The 26,769-nt window shown below is 39.8% G+C and overlaps 1 protein-coding gene across 1 annotated transcript in view; it reads left to right on the top strand.

The window, feature by feature from the left end:
• The window catches only part of LOC109458629 (complement receptor type 2), a 144,728-nt gene that overhangs the window by 77,587 nt on the left and 40,372 nt on the right, over window positions 1-26,769 (top strand). Inside the window, exons 22-33 of the mRNA XM_074321982.1 lie at window positions 815-1,213; window positions 5,586-5,765; window positions 5,862-5,964; window positions 9,182-9,267; window positions 11,534-11,752; window positions 13,808-13,987; window positions 14,570-14,669; window positions 16,986-17,071; window positions 19,032-19,433; window positions 20,937-21,113; window positions 21,198-21,300; window positions 24,332-24,417. Of these exons, the coding sequence (XP_074178083.1) occupies window positions 815-1,213; window positions 5,586-5,765; window positions 5,862-5,964; window positions 9,182-9,267; window positions 11,534-11,752; window positions 13,808-13,987; window positions 14,570-14,669; window positions 16,986-17,071; window positions 19,032-19,433; window positions 20,937-21,113; window positions 21,198-21,300; window positions 24,332-24,417 (2,121 nt within the window). The remainder of the gene's footprint in view (window positions 1-814; window positions 1,214-5,585; window positions 5,766-5,861; window positions 5,965-9,181; window positions 9,268-11,533; window positions 11,753-13,807; window positions 13,988-14,569; window positions 14,670-16,985; window positions 17,072-19,031; window positions 19,434-20,936; window positions 21,114-21,197; window positions 21,301-24,331; window positions 24,418-26,769) is intronic.

Here is a 26,769-nt window from a genome sequence, read left to right as displayed (position 1 = left end):
GGAAAGTCCAAATCATGGGCCAAGACAGACTGTTTGGGTGGAAAAAAATAATTAGAATCAGTTTGGGTGGGCCTGCAAGTTGAGTGGGATGGGGGTCTCAAGAAATCACAAGGGCAGGGTGAATGTTGTTAGCCAGGTTGATGGAGACTCAGACACGGCATCGCTCTGTGTCTACATACTGGGTGTGGGGAGGGCTCAACAGAGAAACAATGGCTTCTGCTAGCACTTCTGTCTGGGAGAAAGTTGTCTGTCCTGCCCTGCAGCCAGATAATTCATTTCCTTCCTGTATGTCACTGGTGCCTCTGGAGATGCTGCCCCAGGACTGGAGCTCAGAGTGAGTGAGTCAACCCATGTGCGGGCCCTGTAAGAGGAACACCTGCAACTCTAGCCATCTTCTGTCTCACCTCGCCACAATTTCCACTGGTTTTCACAGCCAGAAGTTAGGGGGATGTCTCCCAGTCACTGGAACCCTGGGCTGGGTGGTGTGGAGCTGGGACCCCTAATTCCTTCAAGGAGGAGCTCCACAGCCAAATTTCCCTCCTAATTTTTAATCACCACATGCAGGTATGTGTCCAGACTATTCTTTGTCTCTGCCCCTTCTTCCAGTCTTGATGTAGTTTCTTCTGTATTTCCTTAGTTATAGGACTTCTGTCCAGCTTTACTTCAGGCAACTCTCAATGATGGTTGTTCTGTAGTTTAGTTGTAATTTTGATGTGGTCATAAGAAGTCGCAAGTACAACATTTACCTACTGCACCATCTTATCTCACTAGTTATTTTAATTCATTATTATTTAAATTGCTTTTCCTTTCCCAGGTATTCTTTGTGAGCCACCACCAGTCATCGAAAATGGAGATTTCATTAGCACCGACAGAGAATATTTTCAATATGGAATGGTGGTGACCTACTACTGCAAACGTGGAAAGAGAAGAGAAAAGCTGTTTGACCTCATAGGCGAGGCATCCATATATTGCACCACCAAAGAAGATCAAATCGGCGTCTGGAGTGGCCGTCCCCCTCAGTGCATAAAACCCAATAAATGCACGCCTCCCATTGTTGAAAATGGAGTAAGGGAGTCTGAGAACAGAAGCTTGTTTTCCTTAAATGAAATTGTGAGGTTTAGGTGTCAGCCTGGCTTTGTCATGAAAGGACCCTCCAGTGTACAATGCCGGGCCCAGAACAAATGGGAGCCAGAGTTGCCCAGCTGTTCCAGGGGTGAGTCTAACTGAGGCCTTGAAGAGGCTGTAGATGATATGAGTTGTAGGAGGATCAGAAAATTAGTGTTTGTTCTGGTAGAAAAATGTGTGGTGAGCAGTGTCATTGAGTACATGTTTTTGGGAGGGAATGTGATATAAAGAAAGTATGTGCAAGTGTATGTGTGTGTGTTAAAATTGATAAGCAAAGCTGAAACTGGTCAAAGAATGTGAAGTTTCCTTGGGATTCTTATAAACAGAAGTTATCTGCATGCATCGCTACGTCCATTCTTCATTGTCTGTCAGTTAGTCTTGAGTATAATGATTGCTAATATCTAATGAATGATTTCTCTGGTCAGGTATCGTAATACAGGCTATATGTGCACTTAATCCTGAATTCAAAGGTTACTACAATTGTTTGCACATTTTACAGTGAAAATGAGTGTTATAGAGGTTAGATAACTTTCCGAGAGTAAACAGATATGAACTTGCAGACAGAAGAAGACTAGAACCCAAGTCTGCCTGACTCCAGAGCCATAGAAAATAAAAACCAGTCTAGATATCTCAAGGAGTACAGATAATAGGACACAAGGATGTTGGAAGGGCAGGAGGATCAAAAGAGGAAGGCGTTGTTACCAGACAGCACGAAGCCGCCGTTCCTCCTGGAGCAGACATAGGCACGTGTGCTCACTACTGAAAGTGTCAATGAGCAGTCTGTCCTCCAATGCTGCTAATGGTGCAGGAGGCCCCACTGCTCCCAGGATATGGCTGAGGTTGCTGGAGCCAAAGTCATGTGTTGCTAGAAGTAAAATTGCTGCTGCTAAGCAAGAGCCATCAACACCGCCACTTCCCGAGCCTCCTTTAGCACAATGGCTTCTATTTCGTCCCTGCCTTTTTCTTTTTTCCTAACCCTTGATTCATTTTTCCTTATGCCACGTTTAATATTAAATGAAAACTTGCCCTAATGTCTAGTTTTATATAAGCTTACTGTTCCAAAGATAATGATTAATGACAATAATAATTTCTTGTAGGTTAGAATATTTAATGCTTAAAAGTGTTTCCATATGTGTAGGCTGTAGATAAAAAAAGCAGTATTTGGCCCCTAAATTGTAATCATCCCTCAACTCAGCATGCCCTGCAATTATTAGGTTGGTGCAGAAGCAACTGTGGCTTAAAAGGTTTAAAATAATTGTAAAAACCGTAATTGCTTTTGCACCAACCTAATAGCGTTGCTTCTCATGGGTTCTTCCTCCAGCATTTGTCGGTCTCAGGGTTCAAAGGCTTTTGTGGGTTTTTTTCCTTTCCCTTAGCAGAAGCACAAATACAGTCTCTTTTCCTGTATAAAAACTGTTCTTTTAATCTTCACCACTCTCTTCTACTGCTTCAAGTCAATCTCTCTCTTCTCTTCCCCTCTGTTGAACACAAAAAGAAACGGTAAAATATAAAATATATTTACTTATTTTATACTTCCTAACCGATTACTTTTATTCTGCTTTAGTATCTTTTGGACCATAATTTTTTGCTTCTGTGTTAACTTTTATGATTAATCTGAGCAATTTCAAAAATACAACACATTATGTTTGATGCCTTTTGAAAATTTCTAACACGTACATAGAAAGTTACCTTTTGTGTGGTGAGCTATATTTTTCTTTTGACACTGTAAAACATACGGTTGTCAGGTACAATTACAAAATACCTAGTTAAATTTGAATTTCAGACCATCAGCAAATAATTGTCTCATGTAAGTGCGTCTCAAATACTGCATGGGGTATACTTATACAAAAAAACCACTTGTTCTTGTCTGAAACTCAAATCCAACTGTTGCACTATATTTTTTCATTGTATTTTGCTTTACTTTGTTTTTGCTAAAGCTGACAACCCTTTATGTTATTGAAATGCAAATAATTACTATCTTTTCATTGAGGTATGTTTTAGGTCTAAGCAGCTGAGCTCACTGAGGCATTCACATAAGGAATACTACAGGTATTTGGCAGAACTCCACCAGTTGGAAAGAGCACATGGAAATACTTTTGCAAACAGCTTAGCTAATGTAGGCAGTTCTTGATGTGACTTAACAATTAAGGAATTGTAGTCTTCTATAAAATAAACCGAATCCTACTAAATGACAGTAAATATTTATCGACATAAAATACAAAAAAAGGTGGCAATCCTATTCCACTTCCTGAAATTCTTTAAAAATTTTTACTATTTTTCCCTAAACACTGGGAGCAGTGATTCAAAATATTTCATTGCTTTTTTAAGTAGCTCAGAACTGAAACTGTGTAGGGGTGTATTTTCTAGTTTTAGAAGGACCATAGAAATGGCAGTATGGTAGTTTTTATCAATATAGATTTATCTTAGCTTATCCAATTACTCCCAAGATAAGTTGGTCTAAATTTTCTATTGAGAAAGAATTTATAATACTGTATATACTGAATGGATCATCACCAATATAATATATATTACAAAAATGGTTATAAAAAATAATGTAGGTTGTCTTCTACTTTTGGAAAGATCAGTTAGATAGACTTTTCTCTGAGTAAAACTAAAAACCCTGGAAAGAAGATATATATATATATATATATATATATATATATATATATATATATATATATATATCAAACATAAGGAGATTCTGAAAACTGAAGAGAAAAGGCGCACTGGCCAAGGAATGTAAGACCAGAGTGAGTTCCCCAAGTTTTGTTTCTGCTTCATGTCTCCCAGACTTAGAGCTGAAGAAAGTGATAGCCAGGAAATGCCAATAGGTGCAGACACAAAAAGCCCCAACCGAAGCCTGCTCTCCAACCAAAGGACAGAAAAGGGGCAATCTAGCAAAACAGAAAAGTTTTAGACAACAACTGCTTTACTTTAGTCAAAATACTGCAGAAAAATATTGTGGTATAGCCTCTACTCACACCAGCAAAGGCTATGTGGGGAGCCTAAAATTTCACCCTTTTTAGGCTGTAATAAGTCTCTTCAAATCCCGATTTGGGGTGGAAGGCTGAGTGGAGAGCTGAAACTTTCATCCCCCACCAAGAAGTAATGAGCCCTGCCACCACCTCGCCACCTGCCCTCTACCCTTGCCCATGATGTCAGCAGAGACCATCTGGAGAGCCTTAACTTAAACCTTACCTAGCTGTCATGAGGTACCAGTCTCCTTCCCAGCTAGGATAGTCTTGTCCCTGCCTTTTAATTTGCTATATATGTCACCAATTGACAGAGCTTCACCAGAATCCAGCTCACAAGGAAGATAAGCAATTGTAGTTTGCAGGCTTTCCAGCCTCAATGGTCAAAGGAGAATGCAGAAGTGTTGGCTGTGAGTCAACAAAAATATAACCAACACAGCACTTAAATATCACATAACTTTGTAGTTCTTAATCAAGGGAGGTAGAGGGTAATGAGCCCTGAAAATGGGTTTCATACCATTAAGGACATTTATGAAGTCCTTAAGCGGGTCATTTATTCTCCTCCAATCCCCCATTTTATACTTGAGAAAGCTGAAGTCCAGAGAGGGGAACTGATCTGTTGTAAGCCAAAATGAAATTATTTTTAATATAACTGCAGTTTTACATAATTTAGTTGAGACTCAAGTGTGTTCTGATTCTAAATGCAAACCGACAATTTGAAGAGAGAGTCAGAGACTCAGTTCCAATGTGCTCTGTGCAATGCACACTCTCATGAGGACAGTAGCTTTTTTTTTGTTAGAAGATTTTGTCCAATGGTTGCCCACCTTCTCATTGGAATAAAATAAATGTTTAAGCAGTGCCTGGGTATACAGAGTGTAGAGAGGAAACTCATACTTCTCTTCCAACCCATGTCTGGTGGCCACTGAGAGAGGAGTTGAAAGGGAATGCAAAGAGATCTGAATTCTTCTGGGTGCCTTAGAGTGTGACTGGTGATTGGCAAATCGGTGAGATGAGACTTGGGTAGAAACTTTCCTTGTTGCCTAAAATGTGGACTACACATTGGTGATACCTTTCTAGAAAGGTAGCACGAAGATATAAAAATCCTTCCATCTTAACAATTGTGTACTGGATGACTAGCAATAGGAAACATTCTGAAAAGGAACTGTCTGTTGTGTCATCTTAGGTCAGTTCCTTAAAAGAAAAATTATTGAATCAAGGATATTTCAGTTCTAGCCACAGTTCTGCAGTGAATCAGTTCCATGGCTTTTTGGCAAGTCTCTCTCTCTGTCTCTCTCTGTCTCTCTGTCTCTCTGTCTCTTTCTCTGTCTCTATCTCTCTGTCTCTCTCATTTTGTCATTAATAAAACGATGGTGTTCATCTACCAGATTTTTTACAACGTATATACTTATAGTTATGATTTTGTTGGCCATTACCCCTCAGGAAAAGTTATTTTCACACAATTAACAGCACTTGATTCTCTTTCCCCAGTATGTCAGCCGCCTCCAGAAATCCTGCATGGCAAGCACACCCTCAGCAACAATAAGGAGAACTTTTCCCCTGGACAGGAAGTGTTCTACAGCTGTGAGCCCGGCTACGATCTCAGAGGGGCTGCCTCTCTGCGCTGTACACCCCAAGGAGAATGGAGACCAGCACCCCCCAGATGTGCAGGTGCCTACACTCTCGTCTGGTTTCACATTTTAAACTTGTGTCTTTATTCTCCATGTGCCACTGTTATTTCTTTTCTCTTTTTTCTTTTTTTTCCAGTGAAATCATGTGCTGACTTCCTGGACAAACTCCCTAATGGCCGTGTGCTCTTTCCACTTAATCTCGAGCTTGGGGCAAAAGTGTCCTTCATTTGTAATGAAGGGTAAGTGTGAGTTTGCCTGGCCTTCTGGACACTGAAATTGGAGTTAGAAGTTACTTCAAAAAGGGAAGATTTGGCTAAAAAAAATCAAGGAGATTAAATTTTGGCAATATATATGGGAAGGAAGAGTAAAAAAAATAGATGGAACTAATAACATGCAATATAAAGGAAAAACTGGGACATATATTGAATGGGAGATTCAAAGATAAATATAAACACTTGTCAAGAATACATATAAGTGACACATTCAGTGAAAAAAAATCGTATTTTCCAAGCAGAAAAGACTAAGTAATTTGGAGAGTCCCAGGAAAAGTTTGCTATGTAACAATAGCTTATTAAAAATAACTAAGATAATTTCAGAATTATTTGAGGGAATTTTTTAAATGTATTTTTTACTTCTTTCCATTTTTTTTCAGGTACAGTTGACATTCAATATTATTTTATATTAGCTGCAAGTGTACGGCATAGTGATTAGACATTTATATAATTTATGCAGCGATCCCTCAGGAAATTTTTTAACCATCTGTAATGATGAGCAGGGAAAAGAAAAGGGAGCACACACTAGAATGGGACTAATTGATTTATTTAGCAATATCTAATCAATTTATTTAGCAATATGCAACAGCAAAAGACAAAGGCAATTATTGGACTGTGATAACGACAGAAAGTAACGGCGGTTAAGACTAAACTATATGTGTTGATAACAATGTCATGTCAAAGGAGTACACACACATGTAAGTTCAAGAGATCTCAACATATGTTTACTATTGATCAAAAATCACTTGGCTAACTACACAAATAACATCAATAAGGAGTATCCAAAAGCAGCAATAAATGTTATAGGATGGCAACTATTACAGTAGATGCCAAAAGCTGACCAAACTGGGGGGAAACAACAGTGGAAAGGTCAGGAATCAAAACCTTGCCAGGTCCATGGCTAGAAAACTGAGGCATCTCCTGAGGCTGCAACTGCAAACTGCATACAAGTTTCCAAAATGCTAACAAGTTTTTAAGAACGTTGCTGCTGTTTTTGTTGCTGTTGCTGTTTTTATTGCTGGAAGTTAGGGCGTCTCCTGATGTTACAAGCTGCAAGCTGCATACAAGTTTCTAAAATGCTAACAATTTCTCAAGAAGGCTAACCATGGGGAACAACACTGGAGAGGTGGAAACCAGCCAGACTTCACCAGGTCCACGGCTTGAAGTCAGGGCATCTCCTGGTGTTAAAATCTGCATGTTGCATGCAAGTTTCCAAAATGTTAAAATGATGAAGCATCACCAATGACAAAAGATGAAATTTCACTGCCAACTGAGGTCTGTCTTATAAATTTTTTCAGATGTACCTTAGAGCCAAGCTCCTTGTTCTGGCCTCCCCTCAGGGAATGGCCAGTTCCAGAAGGGTTCAGCAGTTATGTGATAAAATATTGCTTATAACATCAATAAGGAGTACCCAAAAGCAGCAATAAATTTTATAAGATAGCGACTATTACCATAGATCCCAAAAGTTCACCAAACTGGCAAAACAACAGTGGAAAGGTCAGGAATCAAAACCTTGCCAGGTCTGCAGCTAGAAAACTGAGGTGTCTCCTGAGGCTACAAGCTGCAAGCTTGCAGTCCATCTGAAGGGGCAGTTCATTCAGACAAGCAATACTTACTGTTCTTGCCAGGGACCATCAGCCCAAGGCCTTCCAAAGCCTGGAAACATGGCTGTCATGTCATTCTGATATAACTTACTAGTTACTTCTCCATCTCATCTGCTGAAGAGGGCAAAACAGGCACAGAGCAGCATCATCCCATATCTCTCCTGCTGGGAATGAGACGAGAGAGAAATTCTCTTAACCCTAAACTAACTATCACTCCACATGCAGTCTCTCATGTGGGGGAACCAAAGAACAAACAGGTAATCCAAAACTAACCAGCTCTTCCCATGCAGTCCCTCATGGGAGGGAACCCCTCATACAATCTCTCATGTTGCAGGGGAGAACAAAGGAACAAAAAGCTAATCAGCTGACCAGCACCTCACATGCAGTCTCTCATGTGAGGGAAGAAAAGCCAATCAAGAGTTAAACAGAAATCCAACCTCCAACCTCACACAACGGAACAATCTCACAGGCAGTCTTTCACGTGAAGAAACCAAAAGCCAACCAAGAGTTAAGCAGAAAGCCAACCTCACCAAGGGAACAATCTCATAGGCAGTCTTTCATATGAGGAAACCAAAAGCCAACCTTAATCTGACCAACCACCTCACTTGGGGGAGACTCATATCACCCCAGGTGAGGGAAACAGACAAACAGACAAAAAAGTTATGTAACATCAGCCAATGAAGGCGAATTTTCTTAACATCTTCCCTACACCATCAAAAGTGAAATTTGTAATAGGAGTGAAAGTATACAAATAAACATTATTTTATCCAGTCACATATCTTCCAGTTAGTAATGGGCTAAGGGCTCTGAACTGGGATGATGACAGCTGATGTTAATGTTTTAGATCAGATTATCAACCAGTTTACGTGAACCTAGTGCCCTTGACCATGTGACTGTCTCTACATGGAAAGTGTCAAACATGGGCAACAACACACCTGATCTCAAAATGTTCCAAAGAATTTTGGCAGGCACCCAATACAACTTAGGAGCCATCAGGGTCCCACAGACATTGAGAATTCTGTGTGATTTCATGCAAAAGTCATTTCCAATCTCCTTTCCTTTTCCCTTAGAGTATTCAAACTTACACTTCAATAGCCTAACATGCTTCTGCATGCCCTCTTCAAATCCATCATAACAATCTTTGCTATTTTTCTAGTTATTCTCTGTGTTTCCAATCCAAACTGGGAGCTGCTTTACTTGCTGTTCCAGTGTTACCCTTAGCAGGATGTTGCATTGGGAGACTGGATTTCCCATAATGACAATGAGTAGATTTACCAGGTTCATCATGGGGTGATCAGCTAGAGAGTCACTTCTCTGAGTCTGAGTCCACGATCAAGAAGATGGCAGCTACGACTACCTTCTTCAATTCAGGCTGGGACAACATATTATATGACCAGTTACTGTGCTTTACTGTTCTCCCTTAATGGAGGCTGTGATGTGTCCAGATTCCTCTGAACCTCTGCCACCTGTTTGTTTCCAGTCCTCAAAATATTGAGATCTTTGGCAGAGCATGAGATCGCAAACTAATGGCATTTTTGCTGAAACAGCGCTCACTTATTCAGTACCATTTTCTTTTTCAGATTCCAACTAAAAGGCAGTTCTGCCAGTCATTGTGTCTTGGTTGGAATGGAAAGCCTTTGGAATAGCAGTGTCCCCACATGTGAACGTGAGTAGAAGGAATAACAATTTAGACTAATCTCTCCCCTTAATCTGTCGACTATTTTGACCTGTGAGCTCCTTGTTGTGGTTCTTTTATTTATTTTCTAATCTACGTTATTGAGAGAGTTGCTATTTTAATAGTATTTATTTGTGATCAATTTGTTGTGATGCATTTTGCTGTGCACCATGTGTTGTGGGAACCATTTGCTGAGTCTCTGTCATCTTGAATTCTGTTCCATGAGATAAATCCTGTAGCAGTTTGCCTCTAAGTCAGAAGAGATTCGATAATGTAAAGCTGTCTTTCTTCCTTCTTTCCTTCCTTCCTCCCTCCTTCCTTTTTCTTTGTTTCCTCCTATCAAAGTACAGTCTCTATAATTTTTCTACTTGCTAATGTATAAATGTGAAACAGTCATTCAATCAATTATTTCCTAAATTCGTATGTGGGCTTGGTGATCTTCTAAGCACTGGTGTTACAGCAGTGAACAAGTAACTTAATTCCCCACTCGCATGTTACTTATACTCAAGTGGGGAGATGGTCAGGAAAAACAATAAAGAAATAAATGTTATGGAAGTGATAGATCAGAACAATGAAGGAATGAGGGGAAAGTGGGGAACAGCATTACACTGGGTAAACAGCTTAAGACTCCTTAAAATATCTAAATATGTACCTAAATAAAGGTAAAGAGTCAGAAAAAATAAGCTGATTGAAAAATGAATCTCCAATATGCAGCATCACTACTGGTTTCTCCTAGTCTACCCCTTTATATTTTCCCCAATGGAAGACTGGACTTTTCTTCATCTCTTGATTCTAAAGATTGGAAAAAATGTAATTTTTAAACAATCAAGTTTCACTATAATGTTTATGTTGCTAGAAATCTACTCAGACATTATAACGTGCTTTTCATAGTAAAGCTTATGAGAACATAACTTACACATAGATGCCTGCTATCCAAGATAACCATTGCTCCTTTATGTAACATGACAGTGGCTGTCCTACTGGCATAATTAGAGCTCAGTTGTTGGTTGGACTATCTTTCTTAATTTTGTATGACTCTTACTAGTTGATGTACCCGCTTCCTAACCCCACGTCTAGTAAGAAATGCCAACTAGAAGTGAGGAGGAGAGTGTTTTAAACAGACAAGCAGATACTAGAAAGAAGTAACAATTTGAAGCCTGACAGAAAGTAAAGAAGAAAAATAAATCATAAACAGATCCATGCATTTTCAAAGACAAAGCAGCCTGAATCATTAGAGTTTTTACAATGAGCATAGATGTTTCAATTCATTGTGTCAGCACTACTGTTGTGATCGAGACCAATGACCAGTATGAACAAGGTGTCATATCCTTAAGGTCATTTCATATCTTTAAGCTCATTAGTACACATGGAATACATTGTAGACATATTTCCCAAGAACATAAGTTCCTTGGAGGACAGTGACTTTATCAGTGGCCCTCACCATTGTATCCTCAGTCTCTGATGAGTGGATGACACAGAATCAGTGTTCCCTTAATATTTATGGAATAAATGAATGAGTTACCCTCCAAATGGTTATTTTTCTTCTTTAAAATTTTGGTACTTAATTATAGGTGTTAAGTTTCTATTACCCAGAAAACTTAACTATTTGGAAGATTCAAGATAAGCAAATTTCTTTTCTACAGGTGCCCCGTACAACACGGTTGTCAGGTTCCTAAAAAAAGAATCTGTGTTATACGAAACGCAGAACTAGTACAAAAAAGGGGGTTCAGTTCCAAAAATTAAAAAAAAACCAAACACATACTATTATATTTTTATAATTAGGAAAAATATCTTATTAAAGCACTTTTCACCAAAACTATACCATATTAATATGTATTAAATAATGTTTTCTTTGTCATCACTACTAAGCTTTTATTGCATTCCGTGTTGTTCAGGGATTTTCCTAATTTCAAATGAGATATCTTTTGCTCTTAAAAGTTCTTATGACATTCCATGTTGTTCGGGGGTTTCTCTGTTTCTCAAACCGTGTTGGAGTGAAACCGTGTTCTAGGATGCTGTGTTGTACGAGGGTTTCCCACAACTCTCGAACCATGTTAGAGCAAAACCGTGTTATAGAAGTGCTGTGTTATACGGGTGTTACCTGTACTTTTTCCATAAAACAATGAAATTGAGATCTCCTTTCATGCAGTCCACGTCATCAAAGGCCTCCACAAAAGGTGTACTATCATAACTGTTTTCAGGTAGCACCAACCATAGCTGTCCTCAATGAAACTTAGAGCTCTTGCTTTCTTTCCAGAAATCTTGTGCCCAAATCCTCCAGATATCCTTAATGGAAGACACACAGGAAACCCTCTGGAAGTCTTTCCTTTTGGAAAAGAAGTAACTTACACATGTGACCCCCACCCAGACGAAGGGATGACCTTCAGCCTTTTTGGGGAGAGCACCATCCGCTGTACAAGTGACAGTCAGGGGAACGGGCTTTGGAGCGGCCCTGCCCCTCGCTGTGAACTTCCAGGTTAGCGCATACCACCCCACGTCCCAAATGGTTTCAGAATATCTAAACTAGATCTTCCAAAGTGTTGCAATTAGTTTCATGTTTATTTGTGCACTTGACACAATTAATTGCCAAATCAGTAATAAGATTCTGATGACTTTTGCTGGTAGAGGGCTGGTAAAAGAGGGAGGTGGTGGGTGGTGGTTCTATTTCTCACTAGAATTGGAAGGAAAATGATTTCAAACCATAGGAATTGAAAGCAAATACCTATGAACCTTAAGTTACATAAGTTATACCATCATCACAGGTTTTGGAGGGAAGCACAGGCCAGCAGAGAACAAAGTCAGGCAAAGTCACTTTTAATTACCTACTTGGGCTGAGATCCTGTGCATTCTCTAGGAAAGTTGAACTGCATTGTAGATGAATCACAAAGATTCCTTTGGCTAATTTGGGCGGCTAAGTTCTACATTTAACTAAGGCTTACCTTCTCCTTAGCCCTCACTAATTTTAGCCATTGAAGTCTTCCCACTTTGGTGGGGAAAAAAAAAGCAAAGGAATATGAACTCAAGGGAAAATGTAAAATAAAGAGAATGTGTCTTTCCAAGGTCTGGAGAAGTTTTGTTAACACCCAATTCCCCTAAGACATCCACCATCAGGAAGTGAGGATGGGAAAGAGAAAGTAAATTGTAGAAGGGACCTTAGTCCTGACATAACATACTGGCCACTGGGAAACTCTGAGAGAAAAGAACAATTCTAAAAGGAAAAGGACCAAGTGACAGGCAATCAGAAGTCATTTTTGCTCTCTCTCCTCCTCCAATACCATGGCTTCAACTTGGGGTGCACCTATGAACCTGTTCACCAGTGTAGAGACCTAGTCCAGATTTACCAAATCAATAGCAAGAGGCAATATTCCCTTAAATTCTGATCTTTTCCCCATCAGAACCCTATCTGAGATAGTAACCCTAGTTTTATCAGCTAGATTTTAGAGACTGGAGACTTGCTAGGCCATTCATGAGTTATTTGGCCTTAGATGGTAAATTTTAGTCATAACTAGGGACTCCTTGACCTAGAAACTAGTAGAGCTAATAGTTAAGCTCTAAAATAAAAAGGAGATGGATAAGTTTCCTTTGAAAACAAGCTGAAATCTATGTAATTTTACTAACAATTGTCACCTCAATAAATTTAATAAAAAAAAAAAAAGAAAACAAGCCACATTTTTATATTGAGAAAAATTATTTAGTTATGTTCAAGAGATAAGAAATTGGTTTGCAAATCTTCATACAGAGAATTCTTTGAGTGCAGGATTGGCTCTAGTGTAACCACTACTATTTGAATAAATAATTGGAAGCTAGGTAGAGGACAGTTGAAAGAGAAGTTAAAAGAGAAGGTATTGTCAAAAACAGGTGGAAATGATTTCTGTTTTTCTAAGCACGTGTACTTTTTAAGTTCATGATATTTGCTTCCAAAGTGAGGTTTCACTCCTAGAGCCTAGAACTAATAGGCCATAGGGGCATGGAGCTACAGCTAAAATTTGATTCAGCATACACTCCAACAATATTTTCTTATAACAGTAACCATAGTTTTGTTTGTTTGTTTTTATTTTAAGGAGATGCATTTGTTTCCTTCTTGTGTAAAAATGGCTGGCTTAGGAATCAGACCTACAACATTGGTGGCTGCTTCCCCATGCCACAAGTTCTCTTGAGTTCTCCTTCATGCTGTGAGCCCTCCATTGGGGTTTTGATGCACTGAAGTACAAAAAGTCAGACAGGAACTGTGACGCTTGGACAGAGGCACTCTTTCTGGCTCCCTAAAAGTGTGAAAAACTGAATGGGAGCTGTCTTTTACTGTAAATTATATGAGAAAAACGACAAGATGGCAGAATACCTTTCCATACAATGTATTTTCTAATGGGCATGTGCTAATGGAGCTTTCCTTCCCCAGGTTGCAAGGAAATTATCTTTCCAGAGCTAAAAATTTATTTTGTTCTGACATTAAATCTAGTAAGAGAGAGAGAAAGAAGAAGGGCGGTGGGTATCTCTTTGTTAAATCTGATGTTCTTGACATCTTGGTTTCAAGGTTACTGTCATGCCCCAGGAAATTTTCAATTCGCTAAGTTGAAAAACCTAACCAGTGAAACTAAGTTTCCCGTTGGGACATCTTTAAAGTATGAATGCCACGCTGAGTACCATGGGAAGCCATTCTCTATCAAGTGCTTAGAAAACCTGACGTGGTCAAGTGTCAAAAATGTCTGTACACGTGAGTAAACCCTGTATTGGAGCTTTCCCATGTCTGTCAAATTATCCTTTGGATATTGTTTAATTTTTTCAAGTTTTAGAGACAAGAAAATTTTGCTTACCAAGTGTTCATATAGGCAGATACAAAAGTTGTTTTTGTAGGTCATCCCTAATTATTGGTTGAAATATTTATTTCATGAGAATGTTTCAAGAAATATTTGCAGGAAAAACCCATTCCCTATGGGAAATAAATAATGAATGACTCCAGACCAGGAAAAAAAATTATGAGGAGACAAACTGTTTGAATAGCCAGGTGGGAAGAAGAATTTTATACTGGTAGGATACAAGGCCATATGTTACCTTTATATTTTGATGAGAGATATGAGGTGGAGATAAGACAGATGTAGATGGGAGGTCTTTTTGAAAGTGGCGCTTAGTAGGTAGCTGACGTGGGGCAATTGGGTGAGGTTACTCAGGTGGCGCAAATCTGTGGAACCACCTGAATTGCATATACACCAGTAAGCTACAGTCAGGTTGGGACCTTGTGTACTAACAACAGTCCGAATACTCCTCTTGGCTTCAAAACTCTGTTTCTTTCCCACAGGTAAAGTATGTAGAACTCCTCCAGATCCTGTGAATGGCATAGTGCACATAGACACAGACTCCCAGCTTGGATCCAGGATTAATTATTCTTGTAATATAGGGTGAGTTGGCGGCAACATCTCTGGGTTCAAGATTTACACGGTAGCAATACTACCTTCTAGTCACATCTCAGAAAGGAGAACTAGGATATTACCATCTGCTCTTTAAAAGCCTGCATGTAGGACTTCAACTCTTGATTGAAATGAACAAAGGTGTGATAAGATTCAGGGGGAAATCTGTAATCTTGCTGGAAATCAGGGCAGTGCATACAGGAAAAGTAGGTAGGAAGGAAGAAAATGAGGGGAAGGCATAGTCAAACCCTAACTCAGAGCAGACATTGTTGGAAGACAGGTAAGGCCATGGAGCAACTATGTGAGAAAACACATCTTAAAGGTAATCGCACTATTAGTTTGCTAGGGCTGCCATAACAAAGTGCAACAAATGGGGTGGCTTAGAACAACGACAGAAATTTGTTGTCTTACAGTTCTAAATGCCGGAAGTCCAAAATTAAGGTGTTGGTAGCACATGCTCCCTCCAAAGCCTCTGAGGGAGGATCCCTCCTTGCCTCTTCTAGCCTCTGGTAGCCTCAGGCCTTCCATGGCGTGTGGCAACATCACTGTCATTTCAGCCTCTGTCTTCTGTGTCTATGTCTTCACATGGCATTTCTCCTGTCTGTGTGTATCTATGTCCAAAGTTCTCTCTTTTTATAAGGATGCTGATCATATTGAATTAGAACCCACCCAAATGACCTCACTTGACTTGATTACATCTGTAAAAACCCTATTTCCAAATAAGGTCACACTCATAGGGCTTGGGGATCAGGACTTCAACATATCTTTTTGAGGAACCCTATTCAACCCTTATCAGAGCCCACTGTGAAAATGTCAGGCATAACGTGTTTACTGGGCAGTAGTCCTGCCCTTGGTCCTTACGCTGGCTCAGCACACGGTGGAGTCTTGCCCACATCTCAGTATGAGCAGCTGAGGCGGTTAGAGAATCTGGGCTAAACTCGTGCTGCCATGATAAGCACTGAAAAGCCATTGTCATCTCCAGTATATTTGCTGCACTTGGCCTAACAGACCAGAGTACCTATAACCTGACAAAGTAAAATTAGAGTGAATCTAAATACTTCTCTTTCCCGAGCATTTTTTAACACAGACTATAACTTCTCTGACTATATTCTCTTCCTTTTACATTATTCAGTAAGGGTGAAACTGTCTATGGTATAAAACAGAAAATCATTCAGCTTATGATAAGTTACAGGACATAATGCAAAAGAGACCAATCACCCCAAAATTACACCAATTAAATACACATTCTGGGAAGAGAAAAGTAATTAATCCAGGCAATCCATAAATAATTTCTTTGAAAATGAAAATGATAAAGTAGAAAAAAATTCAGTGATGTAATAAGTAGTAAAAACAAAACAAAAAACAATTTTTAAAGGAAAGCATGGTCGAATATTTTCAACAAAGTTGTGAAACTAAATACAAGAACTAATTGTTCAAAAGTGAAATCAGCAATGTAATCATCATTTAATAACAACCTTTAAAGTCATAAAATATATCCATAAAACTAGAAAATGGGAAAAAGCAAGAAAAGATAAGCTCGACTTACATAACATAGGGTAGACTATGCTACATATTTTGATACTAAAATGGAGAAAACAGGTTTAGATGTATGTGTTGTGTATATGCACAATATACACACATGAAATGAAATCTGTAATGGAAAAGAAATTGGATATTTAACTTTCAAATTATTAGAACACCTAAGAGAGCTTCACCTATCTGGTTCGTATAACAAATGAGAAGGAGGAAAAAGGAATAGGAAGGCATGTATCTGTCTCTTCTGCCAGAAATAAGCCCCTCATTTTGGGGGCAGATCTCTTATTCATCACTACATCCTCATCATTGGACATTATGAAAGAGGTCATCGAAAATAGGATCAAAAGCATCAAATTTTGTGGTAGTTACAAGAAACATGCCTAAACACGAGGACATAGCAGTGTTAATTATATATATTATAAAATGCAAATTTTTCAAAATGGCAATGATAATCTGAGAGAAAAAGTAACAGAATTCAAGAAGGAAATCATCAAACAGGTTTTCAAAAGGATTGTTTTATGTTGGGACACAGTACAGTCCACAGTGAAGCCAAAAATTAAGAAGCAGAGTGCCGTGAGGAATTACTGAGGGAGTAGCCCTTTTAAATGAGAGAATAGGAAAAGAGAAATTAAAAAAAACCTGGATAAAGTAGGTGGCGTTTAGGCTAGTCCTTAGACGTCTCCCAGATTTTGTACTCTGTCTTGCCATGTACGCATGCTCTGGGGAAGTCGATGGGAAATAGAATAATTAATTTTCACTTTTTGCCTTTAGGTATCAACTCGTTGGTCATTCGTCTGCTAAATGTATCATCTCAGGCACTATTGCCGTTTGGGAGACGGAGCCACCACTTTGTGAACGTGGGTTGAAATTTCTTTCCCCATTTATTCCACCAGTGAATCCTAGCATTGCGCCCCCCCTCCCCGAATTACAAAGAATCAATCTCATCCCTCTTGGCAATGATATCCCTCCAATATTTGAAGAAAACAATCATATCCTGAAAATTGCTCACAATGTTCCAAGCTTCTAGTTCCTCCTGGCTTTTCCTTATTTTGGGGTATAATTTACTTTAAACGATAGTCTTGAACTTGTTTGAAACAGCCCCCAACTTCCTCTTTTGTTGGTTGAACACTTTTCAGTTTGAAGATCATTCTCTTCAGTGAAGTAAAGAAATGCAAAGTTAGTGAGAGTAGCCCTGCTTCCCCTCTACCAGCTCTTCACATCAGGGGGTATATTGAAAAGGTGTTGCTCTCCTTTCCTTTTTATTCTCTGTCAGAACAGTGACATGTCATCTTCCAATGATTTGTTGGAATATGAGCTTCCTACACTTTAGGTCACATAGAGGAATGAGCAGTTGCAAATCAACAACGAATATAAAGAGGACATAGCCCTGGTTTGGTGATAATGTGAAGAAATCAATACTCTCAAACCCAACTGCTGGTAGGATAAGTGGGAACAAACGTTCTAAAAGGCCCGTATACAATAGGTATCAAAACCTTAACTGTATACATGCCTTTAATTCAGGAATTAAACATTTTATGATTTATTTTTTTAATCACCATGTTTTTTGCTATATTTATCCACATTACTATTTGTGATAGTGGAAAAGTCAGAATAAGCTCAATGTTGAGCATATTCCAATGTTTCAGAAATAGTTCAGAACTGAATTAACAGTAGTGAAATAACATATAAGATCTCGCTTAAAATGGGAAGCATATGGACTGGAAGGAAGAAGGTGTGTGTTCTGCAAGAAAAAGGAAAAAAAATTAAATATGCCAGAATACGTTAGCGAAAAGAGACAGCTCTTTCAGATGGAATCAGATAGTACATTCCTATACTGAGTATTATTAAGCCAATGAACATATTTTAGAAAAAATATGGTGTGTGTGTGTGTGTGTGTGTGTATTAAAGATTGCACATTAAACAGTTAACGGTTCTTTCTAGATAAGGGAGTTAAAGATAATTTTTACTTATATTTTATGAATTTTCTACAAGAAATATACATCTTCTTAAACATTTTCTTAAAAGTAATAATAAATAAATACATAAATGCGTCCCTCCTTTGATGCCTGCCAAAAATGATAGAAATATTTTTTTTTTATGTTCCAGATGCTTTAAAGCACCTAGGATTTATCTGTTACTTGGATATAAGATTAAATTTGTCTATACAATTATCTGTGCTTTCCAGTTTTTGGAAGTAGTGTTTGTGATACATTTTTTTCCACTTCTATATTCTACCCTTTCCTGAGTCGATATTGGCAAAATATATGTATATCCCTAATGTCCACATTGTCCAAATGATTAGCATAAAGTAGAACACATTCAGTTATTATTGTGAATCTGACTGTTGTGTTTCTCAGATGTAATATTATGTATTTGTATTTTATTACTTTTTTATTAGTGCCAGAGCTTTTTGTCTTTATTTATATTTGATAAAGAGGCTATACTGTATGCCATATCATATCACTAACCAATAGAAGAAAGCCAAATGCCTTCTAGATAGAGAGATCTGAATTAACAGTTGTGAAATAACATAGAGGATCGCACTTAAAATGAGAAGCACGTGGACTGTCATAACATATGGACATATTTATTGAAATAGTGTTAATTGAGAAGAGTAGAAGCCATCATATTGTGGTTACCTCATCTACAGTTGTGTAAAAACATGTCTGTACATTATGAAAAAATAGACTAGAGCAGAAGTATTGTGTATATTCACATTTATAATTTGGATTTTTTAAAAACTGGTTACCAAAATTTATAATTAAGTATAATTTTAAGAAATTGAGATTTTGTTTAACTTGCTGATCCTTTTCCTAGGTATTCATTGTAGGCCACCACCAGCCATCGACAATGGAGATTTCGTTAGCACCAACAGAGAATATTTCCAATATGGAATGGTGGTGACCTATTACTGCAAACGTGGAAAGAGAGGAGAAAAGCTGTTTGACCTCATAGGCGAGGCATCCATATATTGCACCAGCAAAGGCGATCAAATCGGCGTCTGGAGTGGCCCTTCCCCTCAGTGCATAACACCTAATAATAAATGCACACCTCCAGTTGTTGAAAATGGAGAAAGGGAGTCTAAGAACAGAAACTTGTTTTTCTTAAATGAAATTGTGAGGTTTAGGTGTCAGCCTGGCTTTGTCATGAAAGGACCCTCCAGTGTGCGATGCCGGGCCCAGAACAAATGGGAGCCAGAGTTGCCCACCTGTTCCAGGGGTGAGTCTAAGTGAGGCCTTGAAGAGGCTGTAGATGATATGAGTTGTAGGAGGATCAGAAAATTAGTGTTTGTTCTGGTAGAAAAATGTGTGGTGAGCAGTGTGAGTAAATTTTGGTAGATGAAGCATGAAATGAGGGAGGGGTGTGTGTGTGTGTGTGTGTGTGTGTGCATACGCACGTGCCATGGGACTTCATTTTGAGAAGCAAGAACTTAATTAATCAAGGAAGAAGACATTTGGGACTCTCATATTGAGCAATTCGCAGGGCAACATACCAGCTCTAATATCTCTCAATTAGATTGAAAACTGATGTGGACTTTCTGGTCCGCTGTGTAATGAGCACTTTATATGCATTACCTCATCTACTGTTTACCAACCTCCTTTGAATAGTGCTATTCTTATGTCCATATGACAGTGAAGTTGGCTTGGTCTTTCAGAGGTTAAATAAATCATCCAAATCTCATGCTACTACATGGCATACTCTGGAATAGACTGCATATGTGTCAGATCGCAGAGCTTGAATGCTGTGGTTCTTTCCATACTTCTATCAATATATTACAAAAAGAAACTAGCTTATGAAGACAGACAGCATATGCAGAAGAGTCACTTTAGGGTTTGTCTGGCTGTTCTGGTCCCCCTCCTATATTTTATTGTTAGGAATCTGAAGTTGAAAGTGAGAGTAACTTGTTCAAAGCCAAACAGATTTTTCATTCATCTTTAATTAGATGTAGATAAATCAGTTCTGATGCCTTGAGAACACATCAAAAGTGCTGTAAATGAAGGCAGCCAGACTTTGACTCAAATACTTTCTAACCAATATGCCCTTTTGTTACAAGGACTGGCTTATTGAAAGGATTTTGTTCTCAATGGCTTGTTTTGTCTTCTCATTCGTATGCCATAATAGCTGGCTTGGGAGTGAATTGGTAAATGTTGTAACTGATACATAGGAACAGAGAGGGAGCCCAACCCACTCAGCTTTTCCATCACTGGGAGAGCAGCTTGAAGAACGAACAGATAGATATATATATATATATATTGATTACTATTACACTTTGATCATAAGAGCGCAATAAAAGAGACAAAGGGAAATCTGTTAAATAGATTTAGGCTCAGGCAAACTTCTCATTACCTGAAAGAGGAGGCTGTAAGTTGGATTGTCTTTTAATAAATATGTGGGTGAAGAAGCCCACCAATACTAATAACTCTATACTGAACAGCCAACACTACAAGAAGGGACCCTATGCCTGGTAGACCGAGGAATGTATTTTAGACTTTGTGCCAGGAAGAAGTGTGTTCTAATTCTCTACCTCGTATCAGCTGTGAGGTCTTTGACTCTATCTCTCCTCTGTTCTTGTCTTCCACATCAGTAAAATGAGGCTGGAGTATCATGTGACTTCCTTTGTGAACCCTTTAATTATGAGTCTGTCACTCCTCGGAAGGACTAAGATTTAGCAAAAGGTATTTCCCCATAACTGAGAGAAATTTGGACCTGTTCTTTCCCCAGTATGTCAGCCGCCTCCAGAAATCCTGCATGGTAAACATACCCTAAGCAACAAGGAGAACCTTTCCCCTGGACAGGAAGTGTCCTACAGCTGCGAACCCGGCTATGATCTCAGAGGGGCTGCCTCTCTGCGCTGTACACCCCAGGGAGAATGGAGCCCAGCACCCCCCAGATGTGCAGGTGAAACCACACTCTCATCTGGTTTGCAGATGAATCTCTTTGTACCTCACATGGCAGTCTTACTTCTGATTGTTTTTTCCTTAGTGAAATTGTGTGCTGACTTCCTGGACCAACTCCCTAATGGCCGTGTGCTCTTTCCACGTAATCTCCAGCTTGGGGCAAAAGTGTCCTTCGTTTGTGATGAGGGGTGAGTGTGACCCGGAATAGAGACCAGGGACTCAGTGCTGGATGCTGACATGCTGATACCCTGTACAATGGGGATTTATCCAAAAAGGGGACTGCCTAATGGAAAAAGAAGTACTAAAAGAGTCTAATATCTGAATCAAAAATTGGGAAGTATGGTAAGAACCATATGGAACCATGAACCAATATTTAAAAAAGGAAAAATGGTAAATAAACTGAATAGCAGAAATATAACAACAAATCTTGACTATTTAGGTGGAACATTGAGTGTATGGATAAATAATAATTCATAGGCATGATGAGATCAAGACTCCAGAAGGGCTGTTTTTAAAAGTTTGACATATGAGTGTTGTTTATATGTAACATGCAAGGATTGTTTCAGAAAATTTTTATACCAATAGTGGAATTTGGAATACAATTAAAAAGTAAGTAGAAGTATTTTTAATCTAATTATATATCATCTAATGATTATTAGGTTGGTTGAAGGAGCATGTTTTAATTAACATCATTAACTCTTTATGTGAATCTAAATGATCTTGCTATTATGTTCCAGCACCATTGTCAGGTTAAAAACATGGACCATAGAGCTATTGTTCACAATGTGTTCTGTCAGTTCATGATCGTTGGTGCCAATTCAATGCCAACGGGAATCCCCAATTTGGGGTGCAGTGAAGGAGACTTTATTCAGTGCAAACAGCTCATTGTGATACAGCACAGCTGCAGAATTGCACAGCTGTGGAATGGCACTTTTTAAAACAACCCTTCTGGAATAGTTATCTCTTCATGCCTACAAATTACTATTTATCTATACACTTAATGTTCTACCTAAATAGACAAGATCTGTTGTTATATTTCATGAAGCATCCCTGGGGCAAGGCAGCCCTGGGGCCCCTCTCCAGCTAGACAGCTCCACCCTGCTCCCGTCCAACATGGCACTTTCAGTGTAACAGCTCCAGCCAGCAAACTGCAGTCTTAGATGGAAAGCGAAAGTGCACTCCCCAAGCCAGAGGGGAGCTGAGATTGAGATATATATAACATAGAAAGAGAAGTACCTGCACCTGGTCCCTGAGTGGTCCATCCCCACGTAAATGAGGACTCCAAAGCCCCATAGTTTGATTGGTTCAAAAAGTATTGTCCTGATTGTTCAGAATGGAGGTGCTCTGATTGGTTGCTAGTGAGGATGCTAGTGAGGATATAGCTGTGCAGCTCCAATTGGATGGGGAAAGTCTCAGTTCTATTGGTTGAAATATGATTCCAGGAGCTCCTTTATAAGGATTGGCTCAGGTGGCAGGAACACAGTGCAGATGACAGTTCAGTGTGGGAGGCAGGCAGTTCAGTGCAGGCTTCTCCCTGAAGCACGGCTCGCTTGAAAGATCCCTGTTTAGCAGTGGCTGTTAGGGTCTGTGTGGGGACAGAGCCCCAGAGAGCAGTTTCCAGGCTCTCGGCCTCATGTGGAAAGGTGCTGGCTCAGATAGTAAATGGCCATCAACTGTGATTGGATGGCCATCAGCTGTGGCTAGTTGGCCGTCAGCTGTAACCAGTGAGCCATTGGCCACTAATATAGGTGCTGTGGCTACGTTAGCAGCAAATTGGGGCTAGCAAACAGATGGTGGCTGGCAAGCGCGGAGTGTGGTGGAGTGTGGCAGAGTGTGGATTGTAGATTCTGTGGCTACTGCTTCCTGTGTCTCCAATCCAGCCGCCAGCGAGAGTATAGTGGTATGACTCCCCTATCTATGGCTCTGTGGGTGTTCCTTTTTGGCCTCACCATGTCCTGCATTCTTATGTGGGGAGCGGGACCAGAGACCCCGCGTGACTCCCCGCATGGCAGTCTGTTTATAAATTTGAGCCCAGTTAGCCACCAGGAGCCATTCTCAACAGTTACATACATTCTCTGGGTCAACAATTCCAAGGACTTCTTGACAGGCGTTGAAGGCCTGGAGGCAATTCAGGAGGCCGTTAGTCTGACAATAAACAAGATGTTTTAGGATAATTGGGCTCTGTGGGGACAGAGCCCCAGAAAGTAGTTTACAGGCTCTCGGCCTCACGTGGAGGAGTGCTGGCTCAGGTAGTAGATGGCCGTCAGCTGTGGCTGATTGGCCGTCAGCTGTAGCCAGTTAGCCAATTAGCTGCTAATATAACTGCTGCGGCTACGAAGGAGAGTGGAGGAGAGTGGAGGAGAGAGAAGAATGGGGGCTAGCAAGAAGATGGCGGCTGGGCTGGCAAGCGTGGATGGCGGTTTGCGGACAGTGTGGATCCAGCCTCCAGTGAGAGTATAATGCCGCCAGAGAGAATATAGTGGTATGACTCCCCTACCTATGGCTCCGTGGGTGTTCCTTTTTGGCCTCGCTATATTCTGCGTTCTTATGGGGGGAGCGGGACCAGAGACCCCGCAGGCCGCCCCCCACGACAAATGGCGCAGCGAGCAGGGTCCCCCGCACGACAGGCTCCAAAGAATTCTCTCTTCTCACCTTCTCTTCTGTTTTCTAGTTAATTTGACTCTACTCTTTAATAATCCAGATATGCCATAAATTCATTCAGGAACACTCCAAATGTATTGGCAAAAAGAACAGTCTCTGACAACCTTCCTCGTGTTCTCTGATTTGCCAGCCTAAATCAGGATCTGTTTTCCCCTGGTCCACTGAGAGAGGAAAAGGCTACATTTTGCATTAGAGGACAGAGTTTCTCCTAATGACAACATGTGGCTCTCAGGGAGCAGTCAGGGAAGGATGACCTCCTCCTGAAGGTCCAAGATCAGACTAAGGAAATGCCTGTCTATAATTTTTGTCCCTTCTTCAGTTCAGGCCTCTCTGATTACTGAGGTTTGACAGTTGTTATTGCTTTGTCCCTCACTGGAAGGTGCAATCTTTAAAATATGTTAGTTCTGAGCCTGTATCAGCTGGGAGTCCAAATCAGCTGAGCTTTTTCACCTGGGATTTAATAGCAATTAAATTGTATTTTAGCAGAGGGGAAGAAACTGAGATCTGTCAATGAAGGACATGTATGCTCACGCATTCATTACTACTTTTGTTCCTTAGGTTTCGTTTAAAGGGGAATTCTACTAGTTACTGCATCCTGGTTGGAATGAAAAGCCTTTGGAGTAACAGTGTTCCTGTGTGTGAACGTGAGTAGAAGGAATATCTGTTCAGGTCTGCAGCTTTCTCCCTGGTTTTTCCTTTTTCTTTTTCAATTTCTTAATGCCTTTTGCCCCATGAAATTATCAAATGTCCGCCCCTCGGTTTATCTTCAGTTTTCATAGGAACATTCCTTTGTTGGAATAGTTACAAGGAATGCATTTTGGGGAAATAAACCTGAGCATCAGGTGTTTGGGGTACCATCCTATAAATATTTAAAAACATACTGCTTGCTATAAATGGGGAGATGGAGAGAAATGTATTATGCCCTGAAGCTTTGTCAATTTTTTTTCCAGTAAAAAGGATAGTCACCCTTCAGCTTTACATCCTTTTCCTAAATCATTCATTCATTCATATACTCATTTTTCAAGAATTTTTTAACACCGTGATGTGCCAAATAGTCTTCTAGACACTGGTAGTATTGCCCGTAAACACGATAAACTAGGTCCCTGCTCCCATGGTATTTACATTCTTGTGCAGGAAGAAAGATTAACAAAAAATACTAACAAGTAAACACATAAATAGACAATGTCAAATAATACTAAGTGTTATAAATAAAAAGAAACTAAGATATGCAATAGAATATTTATGTGAAGGGGGAGAAAGGGTGTCAGGAAAAGAAAAAAGTTCCCATTGAAAATAAGATTAAGAAAGTCCTCACTGAGAAAGGAACATTTAAACATTGATGGCTATTAGTGGACTACCAAAGTGCATACATAGAGGAAGAACTTTCCTTTCAGGTAGAGCAAAAAGTGCAAAGGCCTAAGACAGAAATGTTCCTGGCATTTCCTTTGAAAAGCCTGTTCTGACATTTTCTCAGAAGCTTATACGGCTGGTACAGAGTGAACAAATACAGGAGTAGTCGGACGTGATAAAAGAGAAAGAACTCTGCATCCTTTAAGAACTTAGGTTTTCACTCTGAGCAAGATGGAAAGACATTGGAGTATTATGAGTAGAAAAGTAACATGATGTAACTTATTTTTAATGATATCACTCTGGCTACTCTAAAGAGAACTAAGTTGAAAGGGGTATGTCTTAGCTGCAGATTCCCAGAAAACAGCACCAGGCAAAGTTTATGTTATAATGTTCTATTAGAGGGTGCAGTCCAAGGGCAGTAACAGCCAAGGAGAACAAAATGGGAGGCGGGGAGGAAAGAACTGCAAATAAATAAAGTGTATATTGTGTTACTGAGGTGGCCGTAAGCTTTACAAGAGCAAGAGATGCTTGTTTGGTCATATAAGGCATCTGAAGAGGTTCTATAGAACCAGAAATATCCATTAGCAAGAGGAAAAGCAAAGTTTATCTGTTGGATCTTTCCTGTCTCCTACTTATGACAAAGGTATTAAGCCCCTGTCTTGCACTCATCCCTCTGGTCAGACTCTGGGGACATCTCACATGTCCTGCTGCACAGTCCCCACCTAAGCCTAGATGTGGTAGGTGGAGCCAGAGTGGCTATGGATCCAGTTGTGTTGGCCTGGATGTGGGAGCTGCTTTGACCTCCACTGCAGTGGGGCAGCAGAGGCTGAGCAGGAGCCCATCTTTCACCCTTGGGGAGACTGAGACAGCTAGTGCTGTTAGGCAATAAGGTAACAGTGGTATCCATCAGCACTCTTAATTGAGAAAGCAGCTGAGGCAACAAAGGCATGGGTAGCCAAGAAAACCTGGGAGTACAACCTGGGAAGCTACAGCAAAACTAATCAGAGATATTGGCCCAGCAAAGCAGTAGAAGAGGTGATAAATGGTCAAATTCTGGATACATTTGGAAGGTAGAAATGACAGGATTTGCTGATGGTTTTTGGAGATTAAAATAGGTACTAATGAGATCACCTAGGGAGCTAGTGTGGCCACAGAACATACAATATGTGTGAGCTAAGCCTTATACATCCAACAGTAAGAACTCAGAAAGATGCAAAGGAATCAGCAAGAGACATGAGGAAGAAGAAGCCAGTGTGTTAAGAGAAAAGCCAGGAAGACAAGGTGGTCTTGGAAGCCAAGTGGAGAAATCCTGTTAAGAAGATGAGACCGAGCAACTGTTTCAAATTCTACAGAGAAGTCAAATGAGATGAGCACAGAAAGTTATCATTGGGTTTAGAGCTTGGAGGCCATGAGTGGCCTTGACAAAAGCAGTTTCAGTAGAGTTGTGGGGACATGTGCTTGATTGGAATGAGTTCAAGGGAGAATGAGGGGAGGAATGAGGACAGGTCATAGGCAACATCTTAGGGGAGTTTTAATGTAAAGGGAGTAGAGAAATGGGATTATAGCTGCAGGAGGAGGTGGGACTAAGGGAGCTAAATTTTGTTTTTAAGATGACAAAAATATAGCTTGTTAAATACAGAAACACT

The sequence above is a fragment of the Rhinolophus sinicus genome, linkage group LG17 (assembly GCF_036562045.2).
Source record: "Rhinolophus sinicus isolate RSC01 linkage group LG17, ASM3656204v1, whole genome shotgun sequence".
Classification (NCBI taxonomy): domain Eukaryota; kingdom Metazoa; phylum Chordata; class Mammalia; order Chiroptera; family Rhinolophidae; genus Rhinolophus; species Rhinolophus sinicus.
Note: the sequence above shows the minus strand (reverse complement) of the source record. Positions and strands in the feature narration are given on the sequence as shown.